Source organism: Pinus tabuliformis, chromosome 3_1, assembly GCF_031772625.1.
Source record: "Pinus tabuliformis cultivar Carrire ecotype Pingquan chromosome 3_1, CPIR1, whole genome shotgun sequence".
NCBI classification, from domain to species: Eukaryota; Viridiplantae; Streptophyta; class Pinopsida; order Pinales; family Pinaceae; genus Pinus; species Pinus tabuliformis.
In genome coordinates this window covers 726,848,046-726,860,849 of record NC_142301.1, presented here as the reverse complement: position 1 = coordinate 726,860,849, position 12,804 = coordinate 726,848,046, and the positions used below count along the sequence as shown (strand labels likewise).

General features: G+C 34.4%; 1 protein-coding gene and 1 non-coding gene across 2 annotated transcripts; one reads left to right on the top strand and one right to left on the bottom strand.

Moving 5' to 3' along the window:
- Nucleotides 1-5,129: 5,129 nt before the first annotated feature.
- On the bottom strand, nucleotides 5,130-7,917 carry LOC149189341 (pectinesterase-like). Its single transcript, XM_089411798.1, has 2 exons — nucleotides 6,641-7,917; nucleotides 5,130-6,051 (listed from the first exon to the last, which is right to left on the bottom strand). Exons 1-2 carry the CDS (start codon nucleotides 7,752-7,754, stop codon nucleotides 5,339-5,341), a joined length of 1,827 nt encoding a protein of 608 aa, XP_089267924.1. The 5' UTR covers nucleotides 7,755-7,917; the 3' UTR covers nucleotides 5,130-5,338.
- Nucleotides 7,918-12,339: 4,422 nt separating this feature from the next.
- LOC149189340 (U11 spliceosomal RNA) lies at nucleotides 12,340-12,466 on the top strand. The gene has a single exon (XR_016256641.1). It is a non-coding gene; the product is annotated as a U11 spliceosomal RNA (small nuclear RNA).
- Nucleotides 12,467-12,804: the final 338 nt, after the last annotated feature.

The window sequence follows — 12,804 nt, the reverse complement described above, 5'->3', positions numbered from 1 at the left end:
CTCTTCAACTCAAACATTGCCATTTGAAGCATGTTTGGGATACTTGCCTAAGTCTCATTTGGATTTCATTTTTGGAAAGGATGTTGCTATTGATGGTCATAGGGATATAGACAAAGCAAGAAGGTTCATTAAAAAAATCCAATTGGTACACCAAAGAGTTCAATAACAGCTAGAAAGGAGCCAAGGCAAGTATAAAGCAAGGCACGACAAGCATCTTGTAGATCACAAGTTCCAAGTCGGTGATGAAGTTTGGATTCACATTAGCAAAGAGGGGCTCCAAGGAGAAGGTAAAAAGATGAAACCAATTAGATATGGTCCATTCATAATTCTGGAAAAGATAGGTGACAATGCCTTTAGGTTGGATTTGCCTTCATATATGCAAATTTATGTTGTTGTTAATGTTGAGAACTTAAGGTTGTATGAGCCTCCTTTGATTGAAGATCAAGGAGAAAATGTCCAAATTCCTTCATTGAGAATTTTTCTTCTGAATACCTTGATGAACTACAACAAGACACCATTCTTGACTGAAGAACATGGTCTTCAAAACGAGGGAGTGTCGATTACCTTCGAGTGGGGCTCAAAGGAACAAATCCTTCAAAAGCGAAATGGATCGAGATTTGAAAGGTGAGGGAATTGTATCCTCACCTGCTGAACAACTGAAAGTGATCTTTTGGGGTCCAAAAGGCTTCCAGTGGGGAGGAATGATCAGCTGCTCAAAAAATATCTCAAAATTCAAAGTTGTCAGATCGGTGTGGAACCTGAATGACCGTGTAGTTCTCATCATCCTGAATCTGGCACAACTCGTTTCACGCGAAACGAACTACGTATGCTCTCATAAACATGTTCTGTTCATTTTCCTAAACATGTGAATTTAAAAAAAATGCAGACAACCCAGTCAACAGTCGGTACTACTGATGTGGCACTGACTGGGCATGCCTATGTGGCAGGGTGACTATGCATATGCCTGATTTGACCTCCGGCGAATTGCGTGTTAACAAGTGGCACATTGTTATTGGTGGAGTTTTGGACGATTTGATTGGTTAGTTGGTGGTCAACTATGAGCTACCATGTGGCCAAGCCAGGGGCCTCCACATGGTAGCCTGAGGGCCACCAAAAATTGGGGTAATGTATGAGCAGCAGTGGGCAGGGGTCAAACCCGCGACCTCCAAGTCCAAAGTCCAAGCCTTAGCCAATACACCATACGTTGGTGCTTAACATATTATGGTTTCGACATATATTTAAAGTCTAAGTCCGTGCCATTCAGAGGAAAGGGCTAGCCTATGGGGCCAATCCTTGGCCATATCGCCACCCACAAGACCACCATCGGAGTGGAGTGTCGGTCGAGCCATTGGCCTTAGCCTTGGGCATTTAATCTGTCCCACAGTTTCGCCCAGAATTAGGTGAAATCGACGCTTAGTTAGCGGAATTGGGGGTGAATTTGTAGAATGGTGCCAGATTTTGGGGAAATTGTGGTGCGATTAGCAGAAAGACTTGGGGAAGCCATAACTTCTTTAGTTTTTTACCAAATCAGGAGCAGAAAGAGGCTAGACAAGCATTTTTGGGCATTCTGGAGCCATTCAAATAGGTTTCAGAGCTATATGAGCATTGTAAACTGATGTATTCACACTTTTGAGCATAATAGAGAGGGCCAAGCCATTGGAAGCTGGACCAAGGAGACGTAGCCCAAGCAGGGTGAACTCCTTCATCATGTGTTGTTTTGATATTATTTTGGTGATGTTCATGTTTGTTATATGTTGTTGTTCAGTCATTTGTTTATGTTAATTTGTACATGCAATTTACATAAAAACACTCAAAAACTCATGTTAAAACTTGCAATTAACCTCATGAATCCTTAAACACTTTTACATAAGAGGAATTTAGCACAAAAAAATTAATTTTCCCATTCAAATCAGTCACTTGTCCAAATTTTTATAGCCATGAAGGAAGGGCTAAGTATTGTACATGTTTGTGAAATTTTTTCCTTTGCCACTTGGTCCAAACTTAAATTTAAGAAGGGAATGTTGAGTATTGTACATGTTATGATAGTGAAATTTTTGTCTTTGCCATTGGTCCAAACTGACATTTATGAAGGGAAGGTTGTGCATCGTACATGTGTTATCATGGTGATTAGGGCTCTCATTTGTTGTTTTCAAGAGTATGGGAACCAACACAAAGAGCTTTAGTAGTGGGTTGCATAACTCCCTTTTATCATAATATTAAAAAGATTTTAATATCTGACATGGTCAAATATTAGTATCACAAAAAATTCTGAATTTCACTATGTCGAGTGTCAATTGATTGCAACATACAGAAATACACAAGGTTCATTCTATCTTGGATAAATGTCTTGCCTTGTTGTTTGAGGGAAAGTACTCCTTTTAAATTCCATTAAAAACTATTTCCATTAAATTCAAAGGGAAAAGGAGCTAAACCACACTTTTATCATCTTCAGAGATTCAATCAAATGCTGACCATATGTCAAAGCATGTTATCTCTTTGGATCTAGTCTCATTAATGATTAGAAATTGTAGGGATTTCCAAGGATGAGGTGGAAAGCACACTACCACCAAAGAGAGTACACCCATAATAATTTGTTTAAGTGAAAAATTATGCTCTGTTAGACTGTTCTTGATGATAAGGTAGTAGACTAATGTGGTGGTTTTTTGTCCCTTTTCCAAGCAGATTTTCTTGTCTTTTTTGCCCAAAATCAGGCCAGAAATTGGGAAAATTGTAGTTTTAAGTTGTTGAACAGTTTGTATAAACTGAGTACTCCAGGGGTTTTCCATGATGTTGAATCTATTTCTGCATTCAAAAGTACCATTTAAAAGATGAAATAGTATGATCCCACCAAGAATCATGTCACCAATTCCAATGAAAAGGCCATAAATCACCTTATTAGACTACACCCATAGAGTTGTTGTTGGTAATGACTATATTTTTTATGTATTGTCTTGATGTGTGATTGAAGAACCATCGTCCTCTAAATTATTGGTGTTATTGTTTTTGTTGTAAGCCTACGAGGTTCTCAACATAAAAAATGAAATATTTTGATTATTTTAATGGAAAGGTAATATTTTTCTCTTTGGAAAAAGGATCTCTTTCCATTATTTTATCAGAAATGCCAAGAGAGTGATTACATAGTAGTATCCAATCTTAACAAAGAAAAAAATAGTCTTTCACATTAAAACATGATATTTTAAGTAGTGACTTAGTATGTTTTTTTATTTAAGAATAGCTGAGAAATACACTTGGAATTTGCAAATTTAACTAATATTCATTTTATGGAATAGTTAGGTTTCAGTGGAATCATTTGAATGTTATGATATTATAAATGTTTCCACTATGTAAAAAAATCTATTCAGGTCAAAAGACAAACATCTATGCTTTAAAATATTTAAAAACTAAAAGCAAAACTTGACTTCTTCAATGAAATTTGGAATCCTTAACCTAAGTCTAGTGCATATTTTATAAGCCTTGCATAATTTCAGAAAGTGTTCCAGAGTCTGTAAAAAAAACTTTCAAAAAAACTTACCAATCCATAAATCCTCTCTCCTTGAGCAAATTCTATAGGGTTGCAACAATTCAAGATGTTCTCCATGAATGCAATTTCTTTTGCAAACAAAAAAGCCCAAATATTACAGGGACTCTCTTGCAAACTCACATTTATTCATATTATAAATTATCTAATTAAATTAACTTCAAGTGTTGAAAATGCTACTTTTACCCTAGTTTCAACAAAATAAAATACCTCACTTTGATGTTTTCTTAAGCAGCAAGTAACTTTCATTACCCCAGTGCCTTCAGGTCTACATGAAGAAAAATATTTTACTGAGACTTTTTCTGAAACAATAGCCCACTAGATGATTTCTCCTGCATCTTTCTTCACAAATCCATTTCCTTTCCGAATTTGACAACAACTAATATAAAGCCTCTTATAAAGCCTCATTTCTGTCTGCCTCTCTCAGATATTTGAATTTGACACGACACATTTGAACCCTAGCTGATCAATTCCAAATCCCACACAAACTCCTCTCAGATTGGAATCTGACACATGACACAATTGAACCCTAACATGTAACTGATCAATTCCAAATCCCACACAAACTCTCCCTGTCTCAAACTCTCCCTGCCAAATCCCACACAAACTCCTCTAGGATTGGAATCTGACACATGACACAATTGAACCCTAACATGTAACTGATCAATTCCAAATCCCACACAAACTCTCCCTGTCTCAGTCCTCCTCCTTCTCCTCCTATCCACCTAGCATTGTATTTCATTATCCATATATATCCTACACACCTTGCATTTTATTTCATCATCCATTATTTCAATTGATTATTTCTTTCCACATTCCCATTTTTTCTATAAACATTCTTTTACACCTTTAAATACAATTACTAATATAATAACTTTTAAAACTCAAAATGTTTTAAAAATAATAAAATATATATAATAAAAACATGTAAACCATACTAAACCTTTCTGCATAAAAATAATGAAAAGCTAAAAATTGAAAAGTATTTAGCGAAAATAATAAAATATATATAATAAAAACATGTAAACCATACTACACATTTATGCATAAAAACAATGAGAAGCTAAAATTGAAAAGTATTTGGCGAAAACACTAGTAATGCAAACGTATCTCTTGTCAACCCACCAAACCCAGTATTTAGCGAGTAGCACAAAAGTCAAATTTGTTTTTTGTTTCGTTTGACACTTCAATCGAAAATAGTCTCTAAATCAACGAATTGAGAGAGAATAGTGCAAAGGCAGCACATGGCACCTTTAAGAAAAAAAAAAAGGAGGATGGTTATTATGGTCCGTTGTGGACCCGAGCCGCGTACCGCCTGGTTCTCGTCCTTTCCAGTTTTTTGGATCAGTGCATCTCCTTCCCCAGAATCGTTCCATTATTGTACTGTAAATACAACTCCGTGAAGTGGCCTGCTCCTTTTTCTGTAGATACTTTTGACACTCTAATTTGCTTAATTTTATCTAAAATTCGCATAATCTTAATGTTGTAGGGATTTTTGAGGGCCATAGTCTATTTATTATACCATTATACCAAATTTGTTAAACTGTCATTATACCATTTGAATTTCTAGATACTTAATATTATTCACTAATCGAACCAAATTTGTTAACCCTTCAAAACTGCAAAGAGGTACATCATCGTTTCTCTCTGTTACAAGCCCAGGATCGAACCACTACACAACCCCTTTAACTTGATGACACATATTTTAACCAAAGCATAAATGGAGACCATGATCCCCAACTGGTTACGTTTTATGAGAATACGTACTAGTGACAAAAAGTCCAGAAACTCCATTGCGCGCTAAGTCCCAGTGGTGGTGCTAGTGAAACCTGAGACGTACTTAACTCCGGTGGAAGGTAACCATGAATCTCCTTCAATGAATTTTGAGACTGTAAATGAACTGGCCTCGCTTGAGCTATTAATCACTCGATACCCCGCCCATTTGACCCGATTTGTAGTGCCCGCACCAGGGCCGCGGTTCATATATTCCCCATAGTACAGGGTGCTGAGGGCGAAGGATCCATTCCATTCGAGCCAACCGGCAGGTTGAATCAGGTCGCCCAGAAAAGACTGCATGAAGACAGTGCGAGAGTACTCTTTCCATGGCCTCCCAAGATATGCCTCGAACGAGCTCTTCACTGGAGCCAGGTCTGGGGCTGCGGTCACATTACAGTTCTGAATGGAAATTCCAGTGTTCTCATTGGGGTCCTGCCTGCCCTGAGCGGTGTAAAGAATCTTCTGATTCTCCAGGGGTCTCCGCGCCAGCAAATTGCAATCCTGAAAAACGACGGCGGAGTTGCCGAAGATGAAATCTACGGTGCCATAGATGTTGCATTCTCTGTAAAACTGACGAAGGGAATGGGCGTATAGGGTGTCCTGGTAACCCTTGAAGCTGCATCGATAGAAAGCCGAGAGATCTGATCCCACACGCAGGGCCACCGCCTGGTGTTTTGCGGGTCCTGCCGTGTTCTGGAAGGTCATGTCGCGAGCGATGAATCCGTTTCCAGTCACAGCTGCAATATGACATACCAACTACATTATTAATATATTATACCAATCTATTGGAAACTATCTTCTTTAAGAAATATATTCTTAACCAATAAACGTTAAACCTAATTAAATCATACTAGGCTATTCAAAATTTTAATCTATGTTAAGGCCATTTTCTTGCTTGGCCATTGTACGGACGGAAAAAGGGCAATACTGACGCAGCGAGGTCATTTTCTTGCCAGCAAAAAAGCAAGCACCTAACTGTAATTTCCAGAAAGAAACAACTTTAACTTCAAATATTGCAGCTGTGATTTCCGGAAAGAGACAGCTTTAATCTCAAATATTGCATTTTGTTGATTGTCCATCTTAAAAGTGTCTGTCAATCAACAAGTGCAATATCTTGGTTTCTTTTCGCTAATCTCCTTTTAAAAATAAATCTGTCCATTTGCTGGACCCTTGGCGGTAGAGTGAGAGCAAATTCTTATCAGTATAGTGCTCATTTCAGTCACACTGTGCTGGATCTATTAAATCTTCATGAGCATCCTTGTTTGATTTCTAATACTTAATTTGAGTAAATATGTGACCACAGAGACCAGAAATCAGTGGACTTACCAACAGTTGCAGAACGAAAGGTTGTGAAATTGTCCTTCACATTTCGGTTTCCGGTCACCACTGTGACATCCATACCATCTCCAAAGAACATGATATTAGTTTTCTTCTTGTGCAGCTCCACATTCTCTGCATAAACTCCTGCTTTTATATGAATTACGTATCTCGTCTGGCTCTTCTCGGGAGCCTTCTCCACTGCCTCTGTAATGTTCGTGTAATTTCCACTGCCGTCCTTCGCAACCACGGCGTTCGGCTTCACCGTGCTCGTAGAGGTTTGCAGAAGCCTTCGATCTCCGGCCGACATCCAAGTCGGAAAACCATCGGAATCCATGGGCATGAAATTGGGATCAGATTGATCCGACAACAGACGGCGATTCTGAGTCGGAAAAGTTCGCCGCTGATTGGCCAGGCTTGAAGCTTCGGCTGAAATATTCTTGACCATAGCCAGCGAATTGCTGACCAGATGAGACACATTGCGCAGCCCTCCCAGCAAACGTTGCTTGAGATTCCCCTTGCTGTGAGAAAAACTATCAAGGCAGGTGTACTGATTCGTGATGGCCGCGCTCAGCAATGTCTCGAGGTCATTGGCGTGCTGTGGAATTGACATGAAAGTCGCGTTCTCCAAATCGGAGAGCGTGCCGTGCAATTCATCGAGCGTGTCATGGAATAACTCGAAACAATCTTTCAGGGCACCGCGTTGTCTCTGGTCGAGACCGGGGCGACATAGCCCGCGGGCTTTGGCATTTGCCTTCTTTACCGCATTTATACTCAGATGCACGACGGCCTTCACAATCTCCATGGGGTTTGGCCGTTTAGATAATCCAGGAAAGCTCGAAACGCTGGATACACAGAATTCCGGATACAGTGTGCTGCTGCAGGCGCGGTGGACAGCATTGGATGTCGATTTCCAGTGCATTATTTGCGCACCTCCACCATTCCTCTCTTTACTAAATCTATTGGAAACCCCTTCTGATAAACCAGTAACAGAAACTATGAGCAATGTGGATGCCAGGGCAATGGCAAGGATTCGCGTAGGGTATTTCCACCTTGCAGCTCTCATGCTGGATTCCTCCGATCCAGCATTGATATTGGAATAGTTTATATCCATGCTACTCATTTTGTATTGATGCAGAGCTTTCCCAGATGCGCTCAACCAAGCAATCGAAGGATTAGAATTTTTTCATCCCAAAGCCCGACTAACAATGCCCTGCGCGAAGGCTTAGGGGTGCCTTGATTGCTGATGAGCTTAAATATTATGGGCAACAGCGCAAAACCACCATGGCTGTGGGGCTATCTTTATGAGGTCCCCATTGCAGTGGGGCTGCTTTGATTAGTCAGAATTGCAGCGGGCCTGCTTTGATTCTTTACCTTTTCAATGACATGTATTTTGGACTATTTAGATGTATTTAGATGTTTTAAATTACTAGTACTATTCAGGGAACTCTTTGAAGAATTTCGAAGCCGATTAGCCAATCTTAAGAATTCCTTTGAAGAATTTTGAGGCAGAGTGGGAAATCTTAAGAACTCTTTTTTATGGTGGTGAGATTTCATTTTATGGGTTTTTTTATCATGGTTGTTTGGAGCTTCTATTTGTTAAAATTACACATTCTCTTGTGTTTGGTAAATTAAAAATTAGACATTCTTTTGTGTTTGGTAAATTAAATATTCTTGTGCCCATTGTATATTGGTGGTTGGAATTGGAAGAAATTTAAATTAGTTTTATTTAATTATTTTAAGTTTTGGATTTTTTTTATTTAATTTATTAAATATTTTTTTATCTAATTATAATTTTTATTATTTAAATTATATATTTTGAAGGCATAAATATAATCCACTAAATATCTTTTTGTCACATTATAATTTTTTATTATTTAAAATATGTTTTTTGAATGCATAAATACAATAGATTCAACACATTACCAAATTGCTAAAACATTTCAAAAAAAACAGGGTTATAATCTTTATATTACTAATTTTAATATTTAATTCTCATATTAAATGCTAAATTCTTTGTAATAAAATTAGATAACAATATGAATTTTTTCAATATTTCTTATAAATACATATATTTTTTTTTGTTATGCCGGTGAGACATGTATAAGCGGGTTGTGTTTAGGATCACTGGGATACACAAACGCTTAGCAAAATGCCTTTTGACAATTGTGCTATCACCAGCAAACCTTATATATCATAATATAATATAATTTTTATTATTTTAAATATTTTTTTCAATAATTTAGATTTAATTTTAATCAATGCAATATTCCTTTTTCTTCAATTTTTTTGAATTTAAATTATATTTAATTTTAATAAAAAAATCAATATAAATTTTAATAAAAAATTTGTTTTTTTCAATACTTAATATTTTTATTCAAATTCATTTTCAAAATATCTATATCTTCATCATTATTTTTTAATATTTAATACTATATATACTTAATATAATATTTTTAATTTAAAATATATATTTTTAATATATATATATATATAAATTTTTTATTTAATATAAATTTTAATTTAAAATATATTTTTAGGATGTTTCCGCAATCACATCAAAATTCATTTGTCAATGCGTTTCAAACTAATATTGTTTATTATCAAGACAAAATAAACCACACTTCTGATTTGAAACGTGCAGACAAATAAATTTTAATATAATTATCATCAAAAACATATCTCAAAAATTTAATATATATCAAAAAAAACCTTAATTCAATAATTAAAATATATTTTTAATATATCAATAAATTAAATTAATTAAAAATTATTTATAATGCTTAATCTCATTAAATTTCCAAACCAAAAAAAATAATAGAAATAATGAAATATTTATACTACAGCATACATTTAATATAGTAGTTACTAAAATTCATAATTTTATTTTAAAATCAGACAAAAAAATAATGAAATAATGAAATATTTATATTACAGCATACATTTAATATAATATAGTAGCTTAAAATCATAATCTATATATAATAGCTTGAGTGAATCTAATGATTTTTCGTAAATCGCTACACATACAATAACTTTTAAAATTCATAATTATTTTTTAAAATGATGATCTATATGTAATAGGACCAGTAAACCGCACACTAAACCTTTATGAATAAAAATAATGAAAAGTTAAGCAACACGCCAAACACAAAGTATTTCGCGAGTACACTAGAGTGCGAAAGTATATGTGGCCAGTACACCAAAGCCAAGTATTTAGCGAGTGCACCAAAAGTCAAAATTGTTTTTTGGTTTCGTTTGACACTCGATCGAAAATAGTCTCCATCAACGAATTGAGAGAGAATAGTCCAAAGGCAGCACAGGGTGAGGGCACCTTTAAGAAAAAACATTGGTTATTACTGTCGGTTTGTGGACCCCAGACCAGATGCCGCGTTCCTACCCAGATTCGTTCCATTATTGTACTGTAAATACATCTACATCGAGTAGGTTAAAATAGTCCATGGCTTGCTCCTTTTTGTCTCTACTTTTGATGCAGGCTAATCCGCTTAAATTTTGTTCGTTGGGGATTTTTCTAGAGTTTTGTAATTGGTATTTTTGGATTTCGTTGGCATAAAATTTATTTGTGTGTTGTTTATCAAGGTAATTATTTAGTCTATATGGTAATTTTTCAAGAAATTTAATTTTGTGAGTGTTTGCTCATTTTTTGTTTTGTTTATGTTGGAAATGGATTCAGTATCATTAAGAATATTTGGGACACTCAACCAAAATTTTGAAGTTTGATATTTATATTCAAGATTTCTAAAAATTGCTACTAAATTTTTTCAAAATCTTACTTAAATTTCCATTATTTTCAGGGCAAAATTGTGACGTAGTTAAATTAAAATTTTGCTTAAATTTATCAAAAATTTGAAATTTTTTTTTAAATTTTAGAATTTGCACAATCCCAATATTCAAATTTTTAAAAGCATAAAATTTATTTATGTATTTAAAAATACCAGAATGAAAACCCATAATCTTACAAAAACTTTCACCCCCAAATTTAACTATTTGAAATAATATTGGTGGGATGAATGATATGTATTCAAAAAAATTGGATGTTTTAAAACTCTCAGCGGAACTTATTTCTAAAATGATTCAATTAACAAGTAAAAATAAAAAATAAAATTTATATATGTTAAAATTAATTTATTTTTTATAAATTATAAGATTTAATGTAAGATTATTTAAATTATAAATTTATTTTTATAAATAAAGTTTATTTAATTTTATTAAATTATTGATAAATGTTTATAGACATAAAAAAATTTACTTTATAATATATTTTATATTGTCAATGATAAATATTAATTTGTAGATAGGTTAGTTACAATACCATAGGCCAATACCATGGCTTACTAATAAGGCCTAAAAAACCATAAATCATATTAATACAACACATGTTTATATGCCATTTCATTTAATTAAAATAATAGAAATGACATAACTACTTTTAAGATAAATTTCAGTCTTTGGTTTATAATTATTACTAAAAATAATCTAGAATATTTTGCCGAGGTTGAATCCCTAAACAGTGGGTGCTAGCGAATGATCCCATTCTTGCAAATAAGGATCCTTGATACCTGGTTAGTGTATCAATTTCCTTACCTCTGCTCTGATACCACTTGTTGGAAATTACGATTGTCATTACACCAATTGTTAGTCAATAGATAAAAATTTATGAAAAGCGATTAGTCCATATTGCATGAGAAACACTAATTTATTTAATGTCCAACAATATTCCAAAATAAACATACTATCTATATAATTAAATTCCCAAATTTTAAAATCTTAAAAAATCATTAGTTATAATACTTTCGATTTTATCATAAGCAAGTCACAACCATCAATAATATGGAAAAGTGATATATTTTTTTTTATAAGATAGATATTCTATATTTTTTAGAAAATTACTATTATTATTATCAATTTCATGGCTGCAATGTATGTAAGGTAAATAATTTTGCATTACTGCATGAACTGATATTGCCGTTTTGCTTTGCCTTTTTAGATCGTCTCATCATCGATACCAAATAGTGAACATTATCCACTGGCAGGATTGGAATTTCAAAATAGATTCACTCGTTAAATTTTACCATTTTCACACCTCTCAAATCCGTCTTCACAATTTCAAAAACAGATCTTGATGTTTTTACAGATTTTTAAACAATATTTGACGAACAAATAACCCAAAAAAACACTTTACCCATCAAATTCCATCCCTGTCCACGGGGTAACTTCTTCCTGTTTTCACTAAAACAATTCCAAATGTCGTACCGGCTGTTCCTTGCTTTTTCGACAACGATCCTATCCCAAAAGTAACCTCGTTAAACAACGCCGTTCAAATAACCTCCTCCAATTCTCTTATTGTTTTTAAGCCATAATTGAAACGCAAATCTGATCGCCATGATAGAAATTTAATGCCGTTCGAGTGATTAAAGTTAAATCCTTTCGTTCCCACAGAACGAAATCCCGCGCATGCCATCTTCTGTCGTTTGCAGGGAAAGTTGCTCAAAGATCGTACGCTCTTAATTAAATTCTCTGGTGTTTTCTTATATGCGGAAGTCCTTGTTCTCACATCATTTAGATTGACGGAACGGACTCGTGCTTTGACGGCATGCCTCTTAATTGATTTATCCCACATGAGCGAGAGGGAGTAGACAAGAAAAGGGACCAAGTTTAAAAAAGGACGAGAGGGCAACTAGAAAATTAAAAAGGGTCAGTTGGCTAAATATGCCACGTCTGCCTTCGCGGCGGGTGCTGTATGGATTATCAAGACATATGGCTGACAAAATTTGTGGAAACTCATAGGGTTGGCCCGCTCGGCCGACCCTACCATTACAAAACAAAATAAATTCTATTTGTAAAGATCAAACCCTACCATTACAAAACAAAATAAATTCTATTTGTAAGATCAATTGGTTAAAATTAGATAGAAGATAAAATATTAAATTAAAATTGTTTGAAATCTAGATGAAATATTAAATAAAAATATCTGGCTGTGATAATTAATTGGAGCAAACTTTATAAAATATTAATGATTTTAAATTTGTATAAATTAAAAAATATTAAATCATTTGAAATTTTTATAAGACAAGAAGATGGTTTTTTGGGGGATAAGAATTTGTTTTTTTCGTTGATAAGATAATATTTTTTCATTTTGATAAAATAATTTA